The 27,252-nt window shown below is 46.5% G+C and overlaps 1 protein-coding gene across 1 annotated transcript; it reads right to left on the reverse strand.

Moving 5' to 3' along the window:
* Window positions 1-2,358: 2,358 nt before the first annotated feature.
* On the reverse strand, window positions 2,359-21,738 carry EIF2S2 (eukaryotic translation initiation factor 2 subunit beta). The gene is made up of 9 exons (XM_040330368.1): window positions 21,558-21,738; window positions 13,475-13,652; window positions 12,833-12,933; window positions 12,610-12,745; window positions 9,190-9,293; window positions 7,373-7,521; window positions 7,178-7,234; window positions 5,647-5,732; window positions 2,359-2,880 (listed from the first exon to the last, which is right to left on the reverse strand). Exons 1-9 carry the CDS (start codon window positions 21,570-21,572, stop codon window positions 2,705-2,707), a joined length of 1,002 nt encoding a protein of 333 aa, XP_040186302.1. The 5' UTR covers window positions 21,573-21,738; the 3' UTR covers window positions 2,359-2,704.
* Between the last annotated feature and the right edge of the window lie 5,514 nt (window positions 21,739-27,252).

Consider the following 27,252-nt stretch of genomic DNA (forward strand, 5'->3'; position numbering starts at 1 on the left):
AGGATCACCCAGCTACACTTATATCTTAAATTAGGATCCCTGAAGCAGTAATGGTGTCTAATCCTGAAGACATTTTGGAGACAAAGTGGATGTAAACCCTCCATACACCCAGTGAAGTGAACAGCCTCAGATGATACACAGAGATGAACCAAATCTCCCTACATAGGTTTTACATGTATATCTGCTGTCTTCACATTTATATATTGTTTAGAAAGTTCAGATTTTATTAGGAGATTGTCTCTTCCTGGTTAACACAGAGTGTGATGTCTGGGCCACGATAGCCAACATTGCTGATTGGAGGAAAGGCACACACCCCCTCTCATCATAGGCAGAGACTCTCAGAGCTGTTTTGTAATAGGAGCTGCTCTCTGCTAATCTATTTAAGCAACCTCCTCTGACAAAAGATTCAGGGTGCTTTTGTCTAAAAAGTAAAAAACATGTCAGGAGTTCTCAGGCTAAAAGAGGAACCGTTTCAGAAGAGAGCTATAAGACTGCAGATATATGTGCCCAGCTCAAATTTCATGAATCTGGTTTATATCCACATTAAGCAGTATTATAGCTCTCTCCCTTCTGACCTCTACCCGAGGGAGATGTCCGACCTTTTGGATCGGATGGCGCTCGGGTGGCTGCCAGATAGAGGGAGGCATTAGTTAGCCTTATCACAAGTGAGGAGACTCAAAATATACAAACTTTTCCAAGTGGAAAGGCTCCAGGCCCTGACGGACTTCCCATTGAATTTTATATAAAGTATGAAGATTTATTAGCCCAAAATTAGCGGTAGTATTTACAAGTGGGTTATTAAAAAGAGGCACCCCCAGGCTCAATGAGACAGGCACATATAGCTCTCATGCATAAGGGCTCTTTCACACGGGATGGATCCGTGATGATCCGCCCTGTGAACCTCCGCTTGCTCAGCGGAGAGAGATCGCTCCGTTGATTCCCGCTGAGCCGCCGGATGACAGGGCGGTCCCCGCACACTGTGCAGGGACCGCCCTGACAGATCTCCGCTCTCCCCTATGGGAGGATCGCATGAACACGGACCGTCCGTGTTCATCCGATCCGCAGACGGATGGAAAAATAGGCTTTTCCTCCGTCTGCAGAATCGGAGGATTGCGGAACCGGGCGAGATCGGTTGTCAGCGGATGTTCATCCCGCAATCTCATAGGGATCAATGCATGTCCCTTTTTCATCCGTACACGGATAAATGAAAAAGCTGACATACGGTCCCGCCCATGTGAAAGAGCCCTAAGGAAACCAACGATCCTCTAAAGAACTCAATCTTTCTAAAACTGAGCTTGTTATACATTTCCTCCTTCCCGGTCCCCCCCCCCACGACTTTATCATTACCACCATTAAGATCAAAAGCACAACCATTGGTCCCTCCAAACATGCCAGGGTGCAATCCTTGACTCTAACCTCTCCTTCAGGCCCCACATCCAATCACTGGCTAAATCCTTCTGCAACATCTTCAGAATTTGACCCTCCCTGACCAATGGACACCACAAAGCAACTTATTCACTCCTTGATTTTATTACCCATCTTGCCTATTGCAACTCTCTCCTTAATGGCCTACCCTTACGCAGGCTATCCCCCTTCAGTCCATTATGAATGCTGCTATTGGCTCCAGCTGCTGTCAAAGTCAGTGAGCCAATGAGGAGAGAGAGGGGTGCAGCCTACCTGTAGCTCTGTCTCTGAATGAACACACAGAGCAGCGGCTCGGCTCCCCCCTTAGCAAGTCGCTTACTGTGGGGGGCACACGGCAGGAGTAAGAGGGCCAGAAGCGCTGGCGAGGGTCCTGTGAAGAGGATTGGGGCTGCTCTGTGCAAAACCACTGTACAGAGCAGGCAAGTATAACGTGTTTTTTTATTTCTTTCATTTAAAAATAAAGAGAAACTTCAGTATCACCCATTCCTGTGCAATTCACATGCAATTTACTGTGTTGCAATTTGAGCCCATTGATTTTGAATGGACTCAAATCGCACCAAAGTAATGCATGCACCAATTTTGGAAACTCACTGCAACTGGATTGCATAGTTTTGTACAATGGGATCTGGTGCAGGCAAACGCACTGGGTTTGAGACTTGCGCTTGGGGGAGTGTTAATGTACTGATACCCGCTGCAGATGACAAGGGCAGTGCGATCTGAACTTGGTGTGAAAAAAAATGGGCAAGGATTGTAGTAGTGTGAACAGAGGCCAACACAAGGACCCTCACCAGTCCCCTCCCTGAGCTCAGTTTAAGGGCCAACACCAGAATATCATCTGTCATCACAATAGTTGCACACAGGTTCAGTATTTAATAGTATCCGGAATACTATACAGGAAATGTAAGGTGAAAGCACATAAACACACAGTATGTACATGATCTGTGAATGTTAGAATAACTTTAATGTATTTTGCATTTTACACAAGTCTGGTTAAAAATGCATATCTATTTCCCCCCTCTTTCCTTGAGATGGCTGGTAAAACTTTCTGCGAGCGATGACTTTATCCCCAATTTCAGCCTCACTTTGGAACTTCAGACATATCCTTTTGCGCAAGACAATGAAAAGGAAAAAAAAATAAAATAAAAAAAGCAAAGATTTTCTTGCCCAGTCTCACGGCACTCTGTATAATATACAGGGCGGCGCTCCCTGACTGTCAGGTGATGCCGCCAGGAGTATCCACAATCTAAGTTGGTAAAATCCGACCTGATGGACGGTCCGGCTAGTTGGCTTTGGCGCGGAGTTGTGCTCTCTTGCCCGTGACTGCCTGGAATCCGGTTTTGATGCTAGCCACAGAACAACGAGAATGGCAGGTCTCACACTGCAGGAAGTATAACCTGGTGTCTTTCTGGAGGATGGTGTCTGGCGACCGACATGTGTGACAGGTCACATATTCCTCTGCAATACAAGACAAAAGGAAATCACTTAGACTGAGCAGTTATTACTCGGATATACAGGATATCTACAGTATGAAATCACACAACAAACAAGTACAGCAATTCCCAATTACAGCCAATCAGTCGGCAGCTTTCACAGTGTGACCAAATCACAGAATCCGGCGGGTCAAAACTTCATAGAATACGACACCTTTAGAGATGCCAATGATTTGTTCTTAAAGTGGATGTAAACCCGATCCATGAAATTTGAGCTGGGCCCATATATCTGCAGTGTTTTGTTATTTCTTTTCAATGAGCGAAGTCTTATAGCTCTCTTCTGGTTTCTCTGTTATTAGTCTGATAACTCCTGACATTTTTTTTTTTTACTTTTTAGACAAAAGCAGCCTGAATCTTCTGTCAGGGGAGGTTGCTTAAATAGAGTAGCAGAGAGCAGCTCCGATTACAAAACAGCTCTGAGAGTCTCTGCCTATGAGGAGAGGGGGTGTGTGCCTTTCCTCCAATCAGCAATGTTAGCCATCTTGGCTGTATGCCCAGACATCACACTCTGCGTTAACCAGGAAGAGAATCCCCTAACACAATCTCCACTTTCTAAACAGTATATAAATGTGAAGACAGCAGATATACATGTAAAACCTATGTAGGGAGATTTGGTTCATCTCTGTGTATCATCTGAGGCTGTTCACTACAATGGGTGTATGGAGGGTTTACATCCACTTTAAAAATGGGTTGTAAAGGTTTTTTTTTTTTTATTGTAAACCCTTACATATACCCAGTGAAGTGACTGCCTCATGTGATACACAGATTAACCAAATCCTCCTGCATAAGTTGTACCTAGTTTAACAAGCCAAAGTGCAGAATTTAAAAAAGCTTGTCTAAACTTCCAAGAAACAGGGGGCGGGGAGCAGAGCTTAAACTCTGCAGAGCTCAGTGAGGAGAGCTGATTCGAGAGAAGAGACACACCCCCTTCCCACAGTATACAGCAGGGATCCTCAAACTACAGCCCTCCAGCTGTTGTAGAACTACACATCCCATGATGCATTGTAACACACTGACATTCACAGACATGACTAGGCATGATTGTAGTTCCTGAACAACTGGATGGCCGTAGTTTGAAGACCCATGGTATACAGTAACAGAGCTGAGCCCATCAACCACATACTGTGTGCTAGCGCTCCCTCCTCTCCTCTGGATTGAGACATACACACTATAGAGGCATGTGTTCATATTTCACCTCAGAGGTTTACAATCACTTTAAAGCAACTATTTATAAAACTACTAGAAGTCTGGCTTGTAAAAAAAAAAAAAAAAAAACACGGTACTAAAAACTTTTTTTTGCACCTACATCTCACAGAAAGGCTGATTTACTAAAACTGGAGTGTGCAAAATTTGGGGGAGCTGTGCATGGTAGCCAATCAGCATATTAGTGCTTCACATTGCACACTGCATTAACCACTTGCTGACCGTCAAATATCCTTGGTTTGCAGTGATTATACCAGGATGGTGGCTACAAATGCAGGCATCATCCTGGTATGAACATTTTTAGCCAGTGATTCCCCTTTCAGCAGAAGTGATTGAGTGGCTGATCCGTATTTGTTAGAAAATTACTTAGAACTAGGGTTGTCCCGATACCGATACTAGTATCGGTACCGATACCAAGCATTTGCCCGAGTACTTGTACTCGGGCAAATGCTCCCGATGCTTCACCCGATACTTGTACTGTCGGCGGTGATCAGTGCGTGGGGGAGTTACAAGCACCGATCACCGCTGATTTTAAAGCAGCTGAAAGCCGCCGTGTATCTCTCCCCTTCCGTGCTCCTCCTCCACCCCCTGGAAATGTCAGGATGGAGAGCGAGGTAGGTGCCGGTAAATCCGGCTCCTTACTGCTCCAAATAGACAGTCAGTGATCACTGACTCTGTCCATTCACATAACTGAAACTTTGTAACCTGTGTTTACAAATGTTTCAGTTTATGAACGAAGAGAGTCTTCACTCCATTCATTTTCAGCACAGCTGATGCTGCTGAGAAAGGAACAGGGGAACATGTGTCCCTAGTTCCTTTCCCTGTCTCAAAGGGAAGATGTCAGAGGTCTGTTAATACCCCTGGTATCTCACCAAAGCCCCCCCCAACAGGCCTGAAAAAGAAAAAAAAAAGATTGTAGAAAAAACACACTGACATGGCCCAGCAGTACTGGCATCATGACTGCGGGTACCTGGCTGTGGCTTCACAGCTGGGCACACACTCCTAATGCGCGCGCCGAGATTGTCCGGGCAATCATCTGGGACCTGTCCGATGATTGTCAAGAGGGAGAACTTACTTCCAGTGCCACGGATCCCCGGGAGGAAGTGGGAGCTGGAACCCTCTAAAAGTGTTCCCGCCCCCCCCCCCCCCCCCCCCAAATGACATGCCAGGGGGTCACTTGCTCTTAAAGCCGAAGTTCAATCTTTGGGTGGAACTCCGCTTTATCTTTTACCTTACTGCACAGAAAGCGGTAAGGTAAAAAAAACTTGCCTTTTACAACCACTTTCAGATTCGTTTCTATTCACATAGTATAACCTAAATTGCTACCTCACATTTTATTTGCTTGTCTGAAGAATAAATAAAATCACACACACAAATAGAGATAATTATATATATATTTATCTATAATCTCTCTCTATGTGTGTCTACACCAAAAAAAGGAATGCTGCGCAAATGAGAACACAAAATATACGGCAGGGTTTTCTCAAATTTGGATGCACATTTTAAACCTGAAAGCCACAACACTTACTGATATATCTTCTCAAGACGTTCTCTATCTGTTTCTGCTGGAAGCGGCCTTTGATGACTAGCTGGTTGTTACCGTCTATGGAACCACTATGAAAATAAAAAAGGGCAGAGGTAAAGCAAAGGAAGCTGGACATTTTAACAACAAAAAAAACTTGCCTAGCTACATGAAAGGCACAGAATAGGACATTTCAAGCAAATGTGTAAACTCACTCCTAAAGTATATACTTTCACCTAATGCCGCGTACACACGATCGGTTTGTCTGATGTGGACTGTTTTCATCAGACTAAACCGATTGTGTGTGGGCCCCATCGGTTATTTATCCATCGGTTAAAAAAATTAGGAACTTGTTTTAAAATTATCTGATGGATAAAAAACCTATAGAAAAAAAAAAAAAAAACGATAGTCTGTAGGCACATCCATCGGTTAAAAATCCACGCATGCTCAGAATCAAGTCGACGCATACTTGGAAGCATTGAACTTCATTTTTTTTCAGCACGTCGAGTTTTACGTCACCGCGTTCTGACACGATCGTTTTTAACTGATGGTGTGTAGGCACGACTGATGAGTCAGCTTCATCGGATATCTGATGGAAAAATCCATCAGACCGGTTTTATCGGATGGACCGATCGTGTGTACAGGGCATAAATATTTGTAAATGACTGTTACGTCACCTGTCTGGATACCATATCGTACTGAACATATTACAACGCAGACATTTTTAAGAATGCCACTTGCCAGACACCCCTTCAAAAACTAGAAAGTCAGCGTAAACACTCCTGACCTGCACACTGGTTCAAAGTCAGAGACTCAAAATAGTCAAGTCACCAGATCAGCTTGGCATGCAACAAGCATTCTCCGAAAGGGATGGCAGCAATAGAGGCTTTCATATTCTCAGTACAGGCTTCCTATAAAACTGTAACAAATGCATTTTATGGCCAAATCCTAACCAACCACGCTTTTAAAAGAGGACTCTGGGAATGCGCTGATGTTTTAATTATATGGTCTCTGAGGGATTATAGAGGGGCCAACTTCAGGAGACTGCTCAGAGATGCCAACGTGCGGTCTCTGCCCAAACAGTTTCCTGATCACAACCCTCCAAGGTCCTGTAACAGAAATACCACCCGTCATTTGTCAGCGGACCTGAACATCCGCTCCATACATCTCCATGGAGATGTCCGCTGACATCCGACCCGATAAAAATCAGCGGATGGAGATACGTCGCCATCAGTCTATGGTGGATCGGATGAGATCTGATGAAAATGGACATGGAGATCTCCCGCTGAGCTAGCGAACTCCGCTGCGACGGAGTCCACCTAGTGTGAAAGGGGCCTCATACTTTAAAGATATTGCAAAACAGAAGAAATAAATCATAACACTGAAGACAAAATGCTACTTTCATTTTACTGCAATAATAACCTGTGAGCAGAGGACATGTTTGGTGCGGTGATGAATGTTTATTATATCAGAGGAGTTATCAGCTGTCAGTCTCTGATTCTAAAATCAATACTATGAATGGCATTTGAGGACTCACCTTGTACCCAATTCAGCTAATAAGAAAGCCAGAAGATGTTTTGGCTGACGATGTAATCTGTAAAAAAAAAGTTTGCGGAAAAGGTTGTTACTGGTCGTTCCATAACAAGAGGAACACAAAAAGAAAAATAATGCACATTTTGCATATTGTTTTTTAAGCGCAGAACAGCAGGAAAAGCGTGCCACGAACACTTACAGTTTGCAGATGTCTGTGAAATTCACAAAGGAAGTTTTCTTTGTTCCAACTCGGACGACCTGAGGAGGCTTCATGACAAACTTCCTCTTCTCTCCGGCTACCATGTCAGGGTTTTTCTCCCTCATGATGTTAAAGGCTCGGTTAAGCAGCTATAATGGAAAGAGGAGGCAAAGAAAGGTCTTGTCCTTAATACATTCCTAATATAACAACTGAACAAAAACTGAAAATACTAGCTGCCTGGCTGTCACACAGAACTTAAGTGATTGTAAACGCTTGTTTTTATTCCCTATAAAAATATACATGTTATACTTACCTGCTCTGTTGCAGTGGATTTGCACAGAGCAGCCCAGAGCCTCCTCTTTTCGGGTCCCTCTTCTGTGATCCTGGCCGCTCCCTCCGGTTCAGTGCCCCCAGAGCAAGCAGCTTGCTATGGAGACACCCAAACTGAATTACAGCTCCGTGTCTCCAGACACTGGCCTGGCCCCCTCTCTCCCCTGATTGGCTATCTGACTTAGATGTACAGCAGTGGGAACCAATGGCGCCGCTGCTGTGTCTCAGCCAATCAGGAATGAGAATTTGGGATGTTTGAGACAATCATGGACATCGCTGGACAGAGAGGGACCTCAGGTAAGTGTTAAGGGGGCTGCTGCACACAGAAGGCTTTTTATCTAAATGCATTATTAAAAAAAAAAAACACAACACACTTTACAAGCCCTTTAAATCTTCAAAAGTAGATCACTCCCCGGCCAAACAACAGTGCTCAGACTTAGTGACTGGCTGCTAGACAGAACACAGTCACATGGGAGAGGGTCACATATTCCACAATACCTTAAAACAGGGATATGCAATTAGCGGACCTCCAGCTGTTGCAGAACTACAATTCCCATGAGGCATAGCAAGACTGACAGCCACATGACACCCAGAGGCAGAGGCATGATGGGACTTGTAGTTTTGCAACAGCTGGAGGTCCGCTAATTGCATATCCCTGCCTTAAAAAAAAAAAATTATATTATAATACTTGTTTTCCCCCCACTTAAAGTGGAAGTAAACCCACTCTCATCCGTTCTAATTTACGGCCATAGTGGTCATCTATAAGGATACAGGTGAAATTTGAATATCGTGCAAAAGTTCATTTATTTCACTAATGCAACTTAAAATGTTAAAACTAATATATGAGATAAATAGGAGGAGGACACTTAGGGGAGATAAGAAATAAGCGCGCTGCACACCCTGAATAATGTCAAAAGGGAAGTTTCCCCCAATAGGGGTTTTCCCAGCAGCAGGGGGGTTAAATAATAATAATTGTGATATGTAAAAATATGAAATTTTATTGATGACAAACGCAACAAAGGAGGTGACTTCACGTCCTTTGTTACATTTGTCATCAATAAAATTTTATATTTTTACATATCACAATTATCATTTCTTCAACCTCCTGCTGCCGAGAAAACCCCTATTGGGGGAAACTTCCCTTTTGAAACTAATCTCATTACATGCAAAGCAAGATATGACAACTCACAGAAACCAATGAAAACAGCTCATGAAAACCCCAAATCCACAATCTCAGAAAGTTGAACTATCACATGCAATCAATAAAACAAGGATTGTACATGCAAAATCTAGTGCAGCTGTGTATGGTAGCCAATCAGCTTCTAACTTTAGCTTGTTTAATTAAGCTTTGACAAAAGAATCTGGAAGCTGATTGGTTTCTATGCAGAGCTGCATCAGATTTTGCACTCTCCAGTTTTAGTATATAAACCCCAACGTATTTAAAGGAGGTACATTATAAATGTAAATTTATACAACTGTAAACTTACCTCATCATAAGTGTAATCTCTTTCTGTGCCAGCCCATGCAGGTCCGGGTGTGGAACTAAAGGAGATTCCATCATCTTTTTTACTGTCGTCATCTCCTTCAAAGGCTGAAAGATGCGAGACAAATATTACAGTATGCACACAAACAGCCCCGCATAAATCCTGAAGCCAAAGCGTAAATAAACTGCTCCATGCCGTTAGTCCTTTATGCTAAGTAACAATTTAATGGATGAAGAATATTTAAAGGAACCTATAAAACTATGTAGGGGGCCCATGCATGTATTGAATGGCATTGTATGCACACAACAAACATGTCACACTGACAATGTTCTCTCTGCACAGGACTACTCAAGCCTTTCTGGCAAAAGGTGGCAGTGTAATAATATATTATATATATATATATATATATATCCTACTAGCATTTGGCGAGTGGATTTAAGCTGGGGGCGAGTGATGACAGGGCTGCATGACCAATCTCCCTCCAATCTGTGCCTACACTTAGAGTCCCGATGAGATTGGCGGCCGAAGAGGAAAGGTGCATGCTCGGGAAAAGTAGTCTGGTAAACCGCGCACAGGCAGAGCAGTACACAGGTGCTCTCCTTACAATTCTCATTAAGCCATGGGGCCTAACAGTATGACCTCTCTGAGCCTGCCCCCCTCCCCCGGGCCCCGACCAATGTAGCTGGAGAGCACAAAGTAATGAGTGAGGTGGAGGATTGCAAAAATTACCACTCCGGTGCAGCGCTCACTGAAAGTTGCCCTGACATGAGAGCGGCAGCCTTCAAGTTTGTGCAGTTTTCTTCTCCTTGTGCTCCATGTAAGCCTGAGCACTGTGAACAGACTGGTCTCAATGTGCGCTGTCAGTGTGTGCTGTGCTATGGTGTCAATGGCTGTGCACAGTTATGTGGATGTTAGCGCTGGATTGTACTCCCTCCCGCTGTGCTGCAGCTCCTCTCCTCTCTGCCAGCCTGAATAAAAGGGGGAAGTGGGGACATGCAAGCGTGGAGCCGCACACACAGGCTCCCGATGATGAGATGAATGGGAGAGAGAGAGAGGATGGATGGGAGTTGCAGAGGAGACAGCAAGAGAATGGGGAAGAGACCCAGTTCTAGTGCCCTGTCCCTCTGGTCTGCCCCCAGTGCCCTATCCCTCTGGTCTGCCCCCAGTGCCCTGTCCCATTTTGTTAAAGTTGTTGTTGGTAATATTAAATTTTGTAACTTGATTCTGCATAAAACATTGTCATTCCATGAGATAATCTACGAGGGCGTGTTTACGGGTGCAATTAGGTGCAGGGCAGTGTATGAATTGGGTGGGGCAACTGGTGGCGAGTAACTCTTGAGGCCTGGCTAGTGGCTCAGGATTTGAAATTTTGAGCCCTGTAATTTTATAGCAAAATATACGGATTTTAACTTGTAAGCAACAAAGGTCAGAAAAAGGTTTCGTCTTTAAAGTGGTTGTAAACTCTGTTACACCACTTTTACCTACAGATAAGTCGATAACAAGGCATATCTGTAGATACTGTGAACATCTCCTAAACTTACACAGTTTAGGAGATATTTAGTATAGGCGCTGCTGCTGACATTGGCGCACTGAAGAAACGAGCCACTGGTGCAGTTTCTTCAGGACTTGTGCCATGACCGACGGCTCCCGCGCGCTTTCATGTGGGTGATGTCATTGTGGCTCTGGCAAATCACATTCCCGGAAGTAACAGTGTGCTCGGAGTACCGACGCTGATTCAGGGCATCGTTCTGAGGCAAGCATTTCATAATGAGCTCATTATGCCTTTGTCTTGCAGGGTTTCCCTGATGGGTTTAACTTCCTCTCGTTTCCCCTGCAAAGTAAAAGCATTGCATACTAGCCCATTATGTGACACTTACCTGCAAACCAAGCACGTGATGGCCCCGCTGGTGGCTGCATCCATCTTTACCTCCTCTTCTTTTCAGCCGTGACTGGTCAGATACACATGTCACTCCCACAAATGCACGTGGGAGCCATCAGTCATGGCACTTGCTAGCGAAGAAACAGTGCGGAAGGGCAGTTTCTTCACATCGCATGCGCCAAGATCGGCGCATTACAAGGTAAATATCTCCTAAATAGCGTTTAGGAGATATTTCCAGTACCTATAGGTAAGCCTCATTATAGGATTACCTATAGGTACAAGTTGCACAGAGGGGTTTACAACTACTTCAAGTCCTTAAACTGACCTAATTTACAGACCAAAGTTCATCCCTTTGATTTAAAGTGGAGGTTCCATCAAAAAAACTATTTTGCTTTAAACTGTAGCTTACGACTAAAAAAGAAAAAAAATAAGATTTTAGGAAGTGCCTGTAGGCTTCACAATGCCCACAAGCAAAATGACAACGGTGTAGATATAGTTTTATAAACTATCTTTTTTGAATATCTATGCGGATCGGCGGCGGATTGTAAAATAGTAAGTGACCAGATTTATATTATAAAAACGCAGGATGAAAGGACATACATTTAAAAAATGCTAACTGTGGTTGGAACTCCGCTTTAAAAAGAACTAAGATACATTGCATCTCTTCAGCTCTCAGGAATGTAGATAAACATTTGTCTGATTTTTTATTTTTTTTTGACAGCTCAGCTCTGTTTACATAGAGGGGAGTTTGAATCAATATCGCAATTTTAGCGATTAATCGCGCAGCTCTAATTTGAGGCACAACTCAAATTAGCAGAACTGGTTTCCCCTGGTCCCGCATTTCCCTGTGCTAAAATACTTTTAAACAGTTTCTTGGTCACCGACTTGACACAAATATGCAACAATTGTATACTTAAAGCGGGGGTTCACCCTAAGAACACTAGCGCGAGCTAGAGTATGCCTTTATTTTATTTTTTGGCCCCGCACTCACAGTTTAATGCCGTAGTGAAGTTTCAGACTCCCTCGGGAAGTAGGCGTTCCCACCAAGAGGGGAACATGATTGACGGCCAGCTATGGCGCGTCACGCTTCTCCGGAAATAGCCGAAATAGGACTTGGCTCTTCACGGCGCCTGCGCCTAGTCTGTGCGCAGGCGCCGTATAGCGCCGTGAAGAGCCGAGACCTACTCCGGATATTTTCGGGAATCGTGACGCGCCATAGCCGGCCGTCAATCATCTTCCCTCTCCATAGGAACGCCCATTCCCCGCGGGGAGTCTGAAACTACACTATGGGATTAAACTGAGTACGGCGCCAAAAAATAAATAAAGGCATACTGTAGCTCACGCTACTATGCTGTATTGTATGGTAGAATGTTATTTAGGGTGAACCACCGCTTTAATCAAAGTCAGTGACTCAGGAGGCACTCAGAGGTTTGGGTTTGATAGCCAGCCAACTAGCATTTTCAGGGGATACGACTGCTTTTTGCAATGGTCTGAGATTTGGAAACTTGAAATACATATCTTCAGCCATCTGCTCTAAAATGTACCTTCATCTTTATCGTTAAAATCCTCATCCTCAATAAACTTGACATTCTTCTTTTTCTTCTTCTTTGTCAAAATTAAGTCCAGGTCATCCTCCTGGGACTCCGAGGCCTCCTGCACTTCTGCCTCAATCTTTAGATTCTGTAATTCAAGAGACACAATGGAAATCATCATTCCTGAATAGGCACCAGCAAGGAAAAAAAGTCAGGCAAAATATTTCTATACTACCTTAACGCCTTCTTCTGTTTCGTCTAGGTCAAACTTTTTCGTCTTTTTTTTCTTCTTTTTCTGATTCAAAAAGTTCAGGTCATCCAGATCATCAGGAGCATCTAAGACAGAAGACAATATATATGTTAATAATAATAAAAAAAAAACTATCACATAAAATTATGCTTTAACTGGCTACATTACAAATCACAAAGGGGTCTATGTATCAATATTTTTACTGAAAAGTCACACATTTCTAAAAGGGTTGTATTTTTCTGTATTAAAATAACAAACGTGCCTATACCTACCTGCTCTGTGCAATTGTTTTGCACAGAGCAGCCTTGATCATTCGCGTGTACTCCATGCCCCTCCTCTTCGTCGGGTGTCCCCATGGAAAGCCACTTTCCCTGGGGGCAGCCGTGCAGGCTCACTCCTGAGTCCTCAGACAGGTATCCTTTCCCACTTCTGGGAGTCCGGGCCGCAGCCCGTGACGTCACCATGGGGCTCCGTCCTCCTCCCCCGGGCCAATAGGAGAGAGAGGAGCGGGGCCTCGCGAATGCGCAGTAGGGTTCCCAGTGTGAAGCCGAAGGGCTACACTGCCATGTTCCCTTAGAAGCTAGAACAGGGACCAACAAATGGAAGCAAACTAAGATTACACGTCACCTTTCTTCCTAAATGACTCGTCATCTGCATCCACATCCTTCTCCTCCACTGGTTCTGGTTCTGCCTCCTTCGTTTCAGGGATCTGGGTCTCTTCCACCTGCTGTTCACCCTCTTCATCCAACATAAAGGGCTTCTTCTTCTTCTTTTTCTTCTTGCTCATAGTAGGGTCAAAAATCATCTAAAAGGATTACACATAAAATAGAAAATTAAATTTCCCTCTGCCAGACTTTAGTGGACACAATCTCCGTTCAATACCAACTGCACGTGTAAAGACCTAGGATGCAATTGCAACCACAAGGTGGAGCTCTATGCAAATTCTGTGTGAAGCATTTTCTTCTCTGCTGCTTTGCTGATAACAGACTTCAAAAAGGGGGACCCATCCACTTTAGATAGCAGAGATGGCATGAAGGTGTTTAACCACTTCTCCACCGGGCCTATTCTGGCACTTCTCCATGTAAAAATAATTTTTTTTGCTAGAAAAATTTATCAGAACCCCCAAACATATATATTTTTTTTAGCAGACACCCTATGGAATAAAATAGCAGTCATTGCAATTTTTTTTCTTGTACTGTATTTGCGCAATAATTTTTCAAACACCTTTTTTTGGGGGGGGGGGGGGGGGGGGGTTTGTGAATTAAAAAAAGAATACAGTAAAGATAGCCCAATTTTGTGGGATAATGTGAAAGATGATGTTACGCTGAGTAAATAGATACCCAACATTTGCACACTCATGGAATGGCGCCAAACTTCGCTACTTAAAAATCTCCATAGGCAACGCTTTAATTGTTTTTACAGGTAACTATTTGAGTTACAGAGGAGGTCTAGTACTAGAATTGTTGCACACGCTCCAACGCACGTGGCAATACCTCACATGTGGGGTTTGAACAGCGTTTACAAATGTGGGCGGGACTTACATGCGTGTTTGCTTTTGAGCGTGAGCTACCGGAGGCAGGGGCGTTTTAAAAATGTTTTACTTGTCTTTATTTTTACATTTTTTTTTTGATCACGTATTATTATTATAAGGAATGTAAACATCCCTTGAAATAGGAATCACTATGACAGGTCCTCTTTATGGAGAGATTTGGGGTCAATAAGACCCCACATCTCTCCCCCAGGCTTGGAAGCATGAGATTGTGAAAAAAAATTCACTGACCTCATGCAGACGGCCGCGATTGCAGCTTTGTTAACTTCCGGCCTCTGACGGTCATAGATATGACTGGTGACCATTTGGTCACTGGAAATCTCTATCGTCGTGAGCCGGCACTGTCCGATTCGTTCTCCGGGCCCCCCGATGGCACAGGAGAGCCTGGAGAAGCACCGGATGGCGGCGGGAGGGGAAGTCCCCTCCCGCTGCCTATGAGAACGATCAAGTGGCGGAACTGCCGCTATGATCGTTCTTATGGGGCAGAAGACGGCGATATCTGAATGATGCCTGTAGCTGCAGCCGGGAAGAGACAAAACTGTCAAAGTTTATAATTCTTCTATCAAAAAACGATTGACTAAAACAGGGCTCGACAAATCCCGGTCGCCATGGCGACTAGAAATAGTGTCCTGGTGACTTGGCTTGGAAGGTGGGCAAAAAAAAATAAAAACATTTTTTTTGTGAGCAGGCGCCATCTGGTGGTGAGCTGTTGGTATTACAAGTTATTACCACCAGATGTGTGAGCTGGCGCCATCTGGTGGTGGCGGTTGGTATTACAAGTTAAGCATTACAAAGTTAAACAGCAATTCTAATGTAATTTTTCACTATTTTCACTGCCATCTTCTTCCCTCTAATTAGAACCCCCAAACATTATATATATTTTTTATCCTAACACCCTAGAGAATAAAATAGCAATCGTTGCAATACTTTGTCACGCCGTATTTACGCAGCGGTCTTTTTGGGAAAAAATGACACTTTTTTTTATTAAAAAAATAAGACAACAGTAAAGTTGTCCCCATTTTTTTTTAATATTATGAAAGATAATGTTATGCCGAGTAAATTCATACCCAACATGTCACGCTTCAAAATTGCGTCCGCTCGTGGAATGCCGACAAACTTTTTTACCCTTTAAAATCTTCATAATCGACGTTTAAAAAAAATCTACAGGTTGCATGTTTTGAGTTACAGAGGAGGTCTAGGGCTAGAATTATTGCTCTCGCTCTACCAATCGCGGCGATACCTCACATGTGTGGTTTTGAACACCGTTTACATATGCGGGCGCTGCTCACGTATGTGTTCTCTTCTGCGCGCAAGCTCGTCGGGACGGGGCGTGTTCCTGGCTCCTAACTTTTTTAGCTGGCTCCTAGATTTCAAGCAAATTTGTCAAACCCTGGACTAAAATCTGGGTGCATAAAAACACAACTGTACTACTGTGCGAGGATGTCATATCAATAAAAGGGGGACGTAACAATCAGTACCCCCCCACCTTTCTAATATTAGTTTGGTGAAGGATAACTATGATCTAGGAACATCCCCCCCCCCCCCCCCCCCCCCATCAAAATAATGATGCAACAGAAAGAAATCCAAGAAAGGATGAGGCAACACACAGCAATGATGTGAATTTATGATGGCAGCTCCTATTTAAACATCTCTGAATCACACAAGCAATTAAATGGGTTATAAAAAAGATCCTGTAATCTTATGCAGTAAAGCTTCTGCCTAAAGCTGCCCATTACAAGGACCAAATTTGTATGCGTTTTCTGCTGAGTCGGCTGAAATGTAACCACTTAGGCTGCATTCACACCTGAGCGTTTCAAAGTCACGCGTTTTTACCGCGATTTTGTTCAGGTCACCAATGTAAAAGGCAGAAAAACGCCTGTAATTTGCCCCAAAGAAGCTCATGTTCTTTTTTTAAGCTTATGCCATTTTTCAGGCGTTTTGCTTTAGGTGACAAAATTTTACCAAGAAACTGGGTGACGGCAATAAAATTAATCCAAATACATTTTTCCTAAAAGTACAGATTTGATAAATAGTGGCGCCTGAAAAATGCCCTAAGCTTAAAAAAAAAAAAAGAACATGATATCTTGTGACATAAAAAACTGCAACTGTCACCATGCTATTCTACAGGGTCTCGGCTTTTAGAAAGTGTAAAAATTTGAATGCAATTTTTTTTACAAAAAATGCCCCTGGCAGAAAAATGGCTAAAGCACCTGTGCCAATACCTCAGAACATCGTTCTTCAATATTATCTGTCCAATAAAGTTTCTCCCTCGCAGTCACTGAGCTTTTATCTGTTTTGAGCTGATGGCTGTAAACGTCGATCTTCTCACACTCGGCCATACCGAAACAGACAATGCCGTCCTAAACTGACTCAGCTAGGTTATGAAAGGGCAACATGGAAATCAAACCTGCTGACAAGCCATTGATTGGCTGAGGTCCCCCTGAGCAAGTGAGATATCTGCTTCACCATCTATAGCACCAAGGCCGGCAACTTTCTTAAATTTATAATAAACCCACAATTTTTTTTTTGGGGGGGGGGGGGGGGGACTCCTCTTTAACCACTCGAGGACCGCCGCACGCAGATATACGTCTGCAGAATGGCACGGCTGGGCACAAGGGCGTACATGGACTTCCCCTTTAAGAGTCCAGCCGTGGAGCGCGCTCGCGACCCGTCCTCTTTTCTGCGACTGTCCCCGTGGGAACAGCGGACCCGATCGCCACTGGTGCCCCCCGATCGGGTCACAGAGGAAGAACGGGGAGAGGCGAGTGTAAACAAACCTCCCCTGTGCTTCCTATTGTGGCTGTCTCTGATCGTCTGTTCCCTGTCATAAGGAACGACAATCAGTGACATCACACGCTAAGCCACGCCCCCCACAGTAAGAAACACATATCAGGACACACTTAAAGTGGGGGCTCAACCTAAAAAAAAATTCTAACATTACAATGAGCTGACCTGTGACACGGACATTATGCTGGTCTTTTTTTCCTTCGTACATACCGTTTTATCTGTATTTTCCCCCCGGATTCCCCCGCAGGAGTGGGCGTTCCTATTCACAGGGCAAGTGATTGACGTTCTTCCGACCGGCGCATACAGCGCGTCACGAGTTGCCGAAAGAAGCCGAACGTCGGTGCGCAGGCGCCGAATAGCGCCGACCCGACGTTCGGTTTCTTTCGGCAACTCGTGATGCGCTGAATGCGCCGGTCGGAAGAACGTCAATCACTTACCCTGTGAATAGGAACGCCCACTCCCGCGGGGAATCCGCGGAGAAAATACAGATAAAACGGTATGTACGAAAAAAAAAAGACCAGCATAATGTCCGTGTCACAGGTCAGCTCATTGTAATGTTAGAATTCTTTTTTTAGGGTGAACCCCCGCTTTAACACCTACAGCACCCCCTCCTGGTTAACCCCTTCACTGCCAGTGTCATTTTTACAGTAAAAAGTGCATTTTTAGAGCACTGTTCGCTGTAAAAATTACAATGGTCCCGAAATAGTGTCAAAAGAGTTCGCCATAATGTCGCAGTCACGATAAAAATCGATGATCGCCACCATTACTAGAAAAAAATAAAAATGCAATAAAACTATCCCCTATTTAGTAGACGCGATAACTTTTGCACAAACCAATCAATAAACGCTTATTGCGGGGTTTTTTTATACCAAAAATATGTAGAATACGTATCGGCCTAAACTGGGGATATTTATTACAGCAAAAAGTTAAAAATAGATAATTATAATCAAAATTTTCGCTATTTTTGTGTATAGCGCAAAAAAATAACTGCAGAGGTGATTAAATACCACCAAAAAAAAAGCTCTATTTGTGGGGGGGGGGGGCGTCAATTTTGTTTGAGAGCCACGTCGCACGACCGCGCAATTGTCAGTTAAAGCGACGCAGTGCCGAATCGCAAAAAGTGGCCTGGTCTTTAGGCTGCATAATGGTCCGGGTCTTAAGTGGTTAATGCAACTAAATAGTTGGTCATCAGCAAGCACTGACTCATCACTTCATGCTGATGACCAACGGTTTAGATCTGGGATATGCAATTAGCGGACCTCCAGCTGTTGCAGAACTACAATTCCCATGAGGCATAGCAAGACTGACAGCCACAAGCATGACACCAGAGTCAGAAGCATGATGGGACTTGTAGTTTTGCAACAGCTGGAGGTCCGCTAATTGCATATCCCTGGTTTAGATGAAGAAGGGGGGGGGGGGGGGGGGGGGTTGGCAAGAATAATACGGCTACAAGTGCAGAGAGATACTGTGTGCAAGATGGACTGCAGAGAGGAAGTCTGAGGGGGTACCACCAAAAACACACTTTAACCCCCCCCCCCCCACACCAAAAACTGGGGTGAAGGGGGAGCGAGTACCTTTTTGGCAGGTACGTTCTCCCACTTTCGCTCGGATTGCTTGGACGATCAGAATGAAAGTTCAGCCCCAACTACTCCCTAGACTAGAACCTATTCATAGGGTGCCGCACACCTTGTGCATGCTCAGTGTGAAGCCGCAAGGAATCTAAACTAAATATGCCGGCGTCAAGGACCTGAAGACTGAAGAAGAACTGGCCCGGGTGAGGATAGCCCTGGATCCTGGAACAGGTGAGTGTCTGTTTATTAAAACTTAACAGCTACAGTTTTTGTAGCTACTGGACTTAATTCTTTGGAACCTGGGAAAAGAACGGCTATAAAGGTATAAAACGGGGGTCAGCAACCCTTTTCCACCTAAAGGACAGATTCAACGTATGTGAATGCATGGAGAGCCCCATTCACCTGCTAATAAAGATAATCTGGAACCCCTTTACAGTACGCAGGCCACGGACCCCTTTACAGCACACAGGCTCTGGACCCCTTTACAGGACGCAGGCCCCGCACCTCTGGAACCCCTTTACAGGACGCAGGCCCCGCACCTCTGGAACCCCTTTACAGGACGCAGGCCCCGCACCTCTGGAACCCCTTTACAGGACACAGGCCCCGCACCTCTGGACCCCTTTACAGCACACAGGCCCCGCACCTCTGGACCCCTTTACAGCACACAGGCCCCGCACCTCTGGACCCCTTTACAGCACACAGGCCCCGCACCTCTGGACCCCTTTACAGCACACAGGCCCCGCACCTCTGGACCCCTTTACAGCACACAGGCCACGCACCTCTGGACCCCTTTACAGCACACAGGCCCCGCACCTCTGGACCCCTTTACAGCACACAGGCCCCGCACCTCTGGACCCCTTTACAGGACGCAGGCCCCGCACCTCTGGAACCCCTTTACAGGACGCAGGCCCCGCACCTCTGGAACCCTTTACAGCACACAGGCCCCGCACCTCTGGACCCCTTTACAGCACACAGGCCCCGCACCTCTGGACCCCTTTACAGCACACAGGCCCCGCACCTCTGGAACCCCTTTACAGCACACAGGCCACGCACCTCTGGAACCCCTTTACAGCACACAGGCCACGCACCTCTGGACCCCTTTACAGCACACAGGCCACGCACCTCTGGACCCCTTTACAGCACACAGGCCCCGCACCTCTGGACCCCTTTACAGCACACAGGCCCCGCACCTCTGGACCCCTTTACAGCACACAGGCCCCGCACCTCTGGACCCCTTTACAGCACACAGGCCCCGCACCTCTGGACCCCTTTACAGCACGCAGGCCCCCGCACCTCTGGACCCCTTTACAGCACGCAGGCCCCCGCACCTCTGGAACCCCTTTACAGCACACAGGCCCCACACCAGAAGGCAGCGTCCCCTCCCACTGCTTGGGTTAACAGCTGAGCAGCTTCTTAGCCACATCGGTTGTTATCCTGAGAAAGCCGACCACCGGCCCTAAATAAAGGGCATCGGGGTGACGCCTGCAGCTATGATTAGATGTTCCACAGGGCTCGATGGTGATAAACCTGTGCAACCTCAGGGCTCCCCTCCCGGGCATCCGCGCCAACCCCATGGGGTCCCCCTCCCCGGGCATCCGCGCAACCCTCAGGGTTCCCCTCCTGGAGCATCCACGCCAACCCTCAGGGTTCCCCTCCCCGGCCATCCGCGCCAACCCCATGGGGTCCCCTCCCCGGCCATCCGCGCCAACCCCATGGGGTCCCCTCCCCGGCCATCCGCGCCAACCCCATGGGGTCCCCTCCCCAGCCATCCGCGCCAACCCTCAGGGTTCCCCTCCCCGGCCATCCGCGCCAACCCCATGGGGTCCCCTCCCCGGCCATCCGCGCCAACCCCATGGGGTCCCCTCCCGGCCATCCGCGCCAACCCCATGGGGTCCCCTCCTGGAGCATCCGCACCAACCCTCAGGGTTCCCCTCCCTGGGCATCCGCGCCAACCCTCAGGGTTCCCCCTCCCCGGGCATCCGCGCCAACCCCATGGGGTCCCCCTCCCCGGGCATCCGCGCCAACCCCATGGGGTCCCCCTTTCCCCGGGCATCCACGCATCCCCCTCCCCGGGTATCAGTACAACCCCCCAGGGGTCCCACTTCCTGGGCATCCGCGCAACCCCCAGGGGTCCCACCTCCCCGGGTATCCGTACAACCCCATGGGGTCCCCCTCCCCGGGCATGCAAAGAGAAGTCTGCAAACCTGTGCCATGACCCAAAGGCTATAGTGCATCTACTGCCTGCTAGTATGGTGGCACACAAGGAGGTGGCAGCAGGGGACACCTTACCAGGCAGGCTGGAGTTCTACAATAAAATATCCAGTCAGGTGGCAACACAACACCCTCTACACTGCCTATCAAACACCCTCTGAAAGGCGATCCACCTGAGGCCTACCACATGTGTATAGAGCAGCAGCCCAAATCTCCAGAATAAAACCTTAGTCTACAGGCGTTACACATGACCTGAGAGAGGATCGGCGGCTTTGTCCGATTTCCTCCATACAATCTGATTGTACAATCTCCCTTATATACACCAAAACGATGGAATATGAGGACTGGAGACACCTAAACCTTCAATGAGTCCCCAGGCAGGCCGGCCGGCCCTTGTATTACACAGCTGGCGGTGGATGTGAAGCAGATCGTACAATCACACTGTACAGAGTACGATGAGCCCACACAGACGTCTATCAGTAGATCGGGATCACCACCCCGGCTCTTCGCCACGCCGCAGGCCCCAGGCCTCCCCTCTGCAGCCGGCGCACATGTCCCGGCACCTCGTGTGCTCACTTCCGCCTTCACTCACCTCGTCTCCAGACATGTTGCCGCTCGGTCACAGCGACGCTCCCCGCCTGTTCTATGTATAAACGAGGATAACGTGTGTTTCTTCCTATCACCGACTCCCGGCGTGAACGCTTCCTCCCCGGTCTATACTCTTACATCAGCTCCAGCCACTCTCACACTTCTGCGCCTGCGCTCAACACACCACAGCGCCCTCAGCATGGCCGCCTCTACGTACACGTAGTCAGCGTGCTTCCGCGCACTGCACCATGGGAGATGTAGTCTGTCTGTAGTGCTCTGCATTCCTCAGGAAGATATACTGAAAATGTATTGTTGTCTTATTGATTAACATTAATGATTGTATTCGTATTTATTTCAGAAAAAAACAGATTCAAATCCATACTTCTCTTTCGGTTTGAGGCCATAGCTCACGTTTACCAATAAAAATTCTGTCACACTTTGACAGTGTTGCGGCCCTAGGGTTGCCACTTTTTCTTCAAGCCAAATCCAAATACTTTAGTGGCGCACATTAAATACAAAAATTGTTTTAGTATACACTATAGGATTGTAACGGACCTGGGACACCTTTGGGCACTCCAAAGAGAATATTAATGCACAGTGCCCCCTCACATTTCTACCAAGCCTTGTTCCAAGCCACATTCCTGTCTGAATAATGGGCCAGATTCACAAAAGAGATACAACGGCGTATCTCCTGATACGCCGTCATATCTCTGAGATATGATTGTCGTATCTATGCGTAACCTGATTCTATGAATCAGGTTACGCATAGATAGCCCTAAGATCCGACAGGTGTAAGTGACTTACACCGTCGGATCTTAGGCTGCAATTCTAGGCCGGCCGCTAGGTGGCGATTCCATTGCGGTCGGCGTAGAATATGCAAATGACTAGTTACGCCGATTCACGAACGTCCGCTTTGCCCGTCGCTCTAAATTTACGTCGTTTCCGTAGAGATACGTCGCGTAAAACTAAGCATGCCCTCTAAGTGGTCTAACCAATGTTAAGTATGGCCGTCGTTCCCGCGTCAAATTTTTACATTTCACGTCGTTTGCGTAAGTCGTCCGTGAATGGCGCTGGACGCCATTTACGTTAACGTCGAAACCAATGACGTCCTTGCGACAGACAGGTGGCAACCCTACTTGCAACACTGTACCCATATGACATTTTTTATCATTTCTTTTCACACAAATATATCTTTGTTTTGGTGGTATTTAATCACCTTTACCCTTTACCCTCAGCTTCTTTAGCAAGGCAGTGGTCGCCTTGGAGGTGTGTTTGGGGTCGTTATCATGTTGGAATAATGCCCTGCGGTCCAGTCTCGGAAAGGAGGTGATCATGCTCTGCTTCAGTATGTCACAGTACATGTTGGCATTCATGGTTCCCTCAATGAACTGTAGCTCCCCAGTGCCAGCAGCACTCATGCAGCCCCAGACCATGACACTCCCACCACCATGCTTGACTGTAGGCAAGACACACTTGTCTTTGTACTCCTCACCTGGTTGCCGCCACACACGCTTGACCCAATCTGAACCAAATAAGTTTATCTTGGTTTCATCAGACCACAGGGCGTGGTTCCAGTAAGCATGGCCTTAGTCTGCTTGTCTTCAGCAATCTGTTTGCGACCTTTCTTGTGCATTATCTTTAGAAGAAGCTTCCTTCTGGGACAACAGCCATGCAGACCAATTTGATGCAGTGCGCGGCGTATGGTCTGAGCACTGACAGGCTGACCCCCCTTCAACCTCTGCAGCAATGCTGGCAGCACTCATATGTATATTTCCTAAAGATAACCTCTGAATGTGACACTAAGCACATGACCTCAACTTCTATGGTCGCCCATGGCTAGACCCGTTCTGAGTGGAACCTGTCCTGTTAAACTGCTGTATGGTCTTCGCCACAGTGCTGCAGCTCAGTTTCAGAGTCTTGGCAAGCTTCTTATAGCCTAGGCCATCTTTATGTAGAGCAACAAATATTTTTTTTCAGATCCACAGAGAGTTCTTCGCCATGAGGTGCCATGTTGACCTTCCAGTGACCAGTATGAGAGAGTGAGAGCGATAACACCAAATTTAACACACCTGCTCCCCATTCACACCTGAGACCTTGTAAGACCAACGAGTCACATGACACCAATGAGGGAAAATGGCGAATTAGGCCCAATTGGGACATTTTCACTTAGGGGTGTACTCACTTTTGTTGCCAGCGGTTTACACATTAATGGCTGTGTGTTGAACTATTTTGAGGGGACAGCAAATTTACACTGTTATACAAGCTGTACACTCACTACTTTACATTGTAGCAAAGTGTAATTTCTTCAGTGTTGTCACATGAAAAGATATAATAAAATGTTTACAAAAATGTAAGGGGTGTACGTACTTTTGTCAGATACTGTATATGCCCTCAGTGTGTCCACTGGCATGAAACCTTCCCCATCTGGGCATTATAGGCTGTCAAGAAATGAGAAGTCAGGCTAGTCGAGAAGGTGTGGTAATAAGTCAATGAGAAGTCATCAGGCCCTGGCGCCTTCCGGGCTTTGTTTGAGCTAAGGCTACACTGAGTTCCTCAGCTCTAATCTCAGACTACATGGAGTCTCTGCTCTCATCTGGTATTGTGGGCATGCCAGAGGCTCTGATGTATTCACTAGCTGACTCTGTTCGGGCCGCAACAGTCTCTGGGGTCCAAGTGGGGTGTAAGTTATACAACTCCTGGTAGAAATCGCAAAATTCTCGAGCCATTGCCTTAGAGGTATTTACCATAGTCCCCTGTCTGTTGGTGATGTATGGAATGAAGGTGCACTTTCTCGGGCCATGTAGAGCTCTAGTCAACATTGATCCCAGTTTATTAGAAAATTTGAACAAAGAACGCCTAGCCCAGACGTTGAGTGGCCTTTTGGTAGAGCAGGGCATTCAGTTCTTCCTTGGTCTTCAAAAAAGTCATGAGATGGGGTTCTTGCAATGATTGTTTGTGTAGTAACTTGAGGGAGCGTTCCTGGGATCTACAATCTGCCGAGACCTCTCCCGCTTCTTTTGGGCCCCTATCCGGATCAGCGCGCCTCACACCACGCATTTATGCACTTCCCAAATGGTGGCAGGATTCAAGGACAGATTGACGGTTTCTAAGAAGTAATCGGAAAGTACATTGTCTAGTTCACTATGCACTTCCGGGATTTGTAACAATGACTCATCCAAGTCGGGGGGTTGAGTGAGGTATCTTCCCACAGCAAGGTCAAGTGAATCGGTGCATGATCAGAAAAGGAGATGAAATCAATTTGGAAGGAGGCCACAAGCGTCAAATCTTTGTGCTGAATCAGAAAGAAGTCAATTCTGGAATATGTGTGATGCACCGAAGAATAATAGGTATAATCCCTATCCTTCAGATGCTTTTAGTTTTTTAAGGTAGGAGTAAGAAATGTGGGATGCTTCTCTCGAGACGTCAAGTAACGTCTCCGGGGAGGAATTAAAATCCCCCGCCCAACAGAAAGGTACCCTCCTGAAATTCCAATAAAATTGGGACCAAGGACCTCAGAAAGTTGAGATGATCTAAATTCGGAAAATAATCGTCAGCCATGGTCACTGTGGTAGATCTAATTTTCCCTTTTAAGACCAAGTATCAGCCCTAGGGATAGGCACGCTCCTCCAAAAAGGTCCAAGGCCCTGACTTTGCAATCAAAATACTAACACCCTTGGACTTCGACAAAGGGGAGGGTGCATGGTACACACTAGGAAAGTCACAGTTATAGAGCCTAGGGACTGCCTTCAGTTTAAAGTTGGTTTCCTGCAGGAGCGCCACCTGAGTATTGAGCTTTTTGTGATCAGCGAGAAGTCTGGACCGCTTCTCTGGAGTGGCCAAACCATAACAATTTTAGGAGGTAAATTTGAACCGTTCTCTGGTTGACAGAAGGTAGGATTTACAGGGGGTACCATGCTGCCTGCACAGACACAAGATTAAGACAAAAAAAAAGGGGGGGGGGTGAGGAAAGGAAACAAACCTCACTAGAAGGAAGGAGGAAAGGGGGAAAGTAAGAAATACAAGAAATAAGCAGCAAAAGCTGCAAAGAAGAAACGGGCGAGAAAGGGTGTACTAGGTGCTCTAAATTTGGATGTAAAGAGCCTAGCGCACGTGAGAGTGGCCTATGAGTGGGAAGTGGGACACTGACTCTGTAAACCAGTGGGAGACGTTCCATCGGGTGAGGGCCTATATTAATGGTCTAGGCTGGGACCTCAATTGTGAAAGGAAGGTGTCTCAGAGAACCCTCTAACGACTAAGGGTCCTGGTCCTATGGGATAAATGAATGGTCATTGATCTGACCAAAATGCCTACATGTAAATCTCTTGAAGAAACCATAAAGGGAACAAGAACCCAAAAAAGACAGCATACATGAAGACTCATACACACGACCGGGTTTCCCTGACTGGAAAACTGCGAGGACCCCGACCGTGTGTATGCTCTTCGCAGTTTTTCTGACGGGAAAACTGCCCAAAAAACGCCGGACAAAAAAAGAGAACCCGCTCTCTTTTTTCCCGCCTGGAAAACCGGCGGACTTTTGCCTGGTGGTTTTTGATAGTTTTCCTATGGGAAAAACTGCGATGGAGCATAGACACGGCCAGGATTCTCAACCAAAGCTCCATCGCAGTTTTCCTGTTGGGAAAACCGGCCATTTGTAGGGGGAAAGGCTGACCGAGCAGGTTCTCAGCTTTCCCCTCGAGATTTCTCACGGGAACTTTTCCCGTGGGAAATCCCGCACTTATGTACGGGGCATAAGACTCGACATGGCTCAAGGTATAATGCTCCACAGTCTTCCGGGGATAGTAGTCACAGCCCCCAGCCACGCGCCAGGGAAAAGAAACAAAAACACAAACTGGACTATAGTGGTGAGGGGATGCAGCGTGTCAGCCCCCGTCCGGCTGATCAAAACATGTCAAGCATGTCAAACACAGTAAAGAACAAAACATGAGGTAGGCTCTGTGAGCACAGAGCTGCCAACCTGGTTGGGCTGAAAATGACTATCCAGTCTTATTAAGGCAAAATTATGTATAGGGCCCACTCAGTTCTCGGACACTCGGTGCCCATAGGTTGCATGAACGACTAAGTGGGGAAAAGTGCCATTTTACAGCGGCCTCTATGTAACAGAAACAGTTGCCAATCATGAAATCTGGTCCCAATTAAGGCTCAGGAGAGGTCGGGGTGTCCCTGGATTCCGTCCTTGTTCTGGATTGCTGTCTTTGTCTCCTGGATCTTTGTGCTGCAGGACGGGAGCTGCCAATAGTAGTTGAAAATTCCAGCCAATCTGGGATGGGGACCTCCGGCATCTCTTAGAAAGCGAAGAGATCTGTTAGCTGTTCAGGCCAGCGCAAAACAAAGGAGTAATTTCCTTTTTGAACTGAGAGATGGAATGGGTGCCCCCAACGATACGTGGCCCCAGAATGCCTAATAACTTCCAACAATAGGCGGATAGGTGAGAGGTCTGGAAAGAGTCGCACGGTTACACCATCAAAATCCACTGGGCCCCTGGCCCATGCTCGTTGCATTATTTCCTCTTTGATGGCATAGCAATGGCCCCTCGCAAGGACATCTCAGGGGGGCATCCGCCTGTGGGGTCCCTGTACTCCGTGCACACGATCCAACTCCAACTCCTCTGTGGGTAACTTATCCAGCATGCAGTTAAATATGGCAGTGACTGTAGCTCTGAGATCGCCCCTAGAGGTATA

This window comes from Rana temporaria, chromosome 12 (genome assembly GCF_905171775.1).
Source record: "Rana temporaria chromosome 12, aRanTem1.1, whole genome shotgun sequence".
NCBI lineage: Eukaryota > Metazoa > Chordata > Amphibia > Anura > Ranidae > Rana > Rana temporaria.

Excerpts from the sequence above, each read along its gene's own strand:
- EIF2S2 (XM_040330368.1), bottom strand. Across the intron at positions 7,522-9,189 it reads GAGATTACACTTATGATGAG|CTGCTTAACCGAGCCTTTAA; the intron begins GTAAGTTTACAG and ends TTTCCATTATAG. Across the intron at positions 7,235-7,372 it reads TTCACAGACATCTGCAAACT|ATTACATCGTCAGCCAAAAC; the intron begins GTAAGTGTTCGT and ends TTTTTTTTACAG.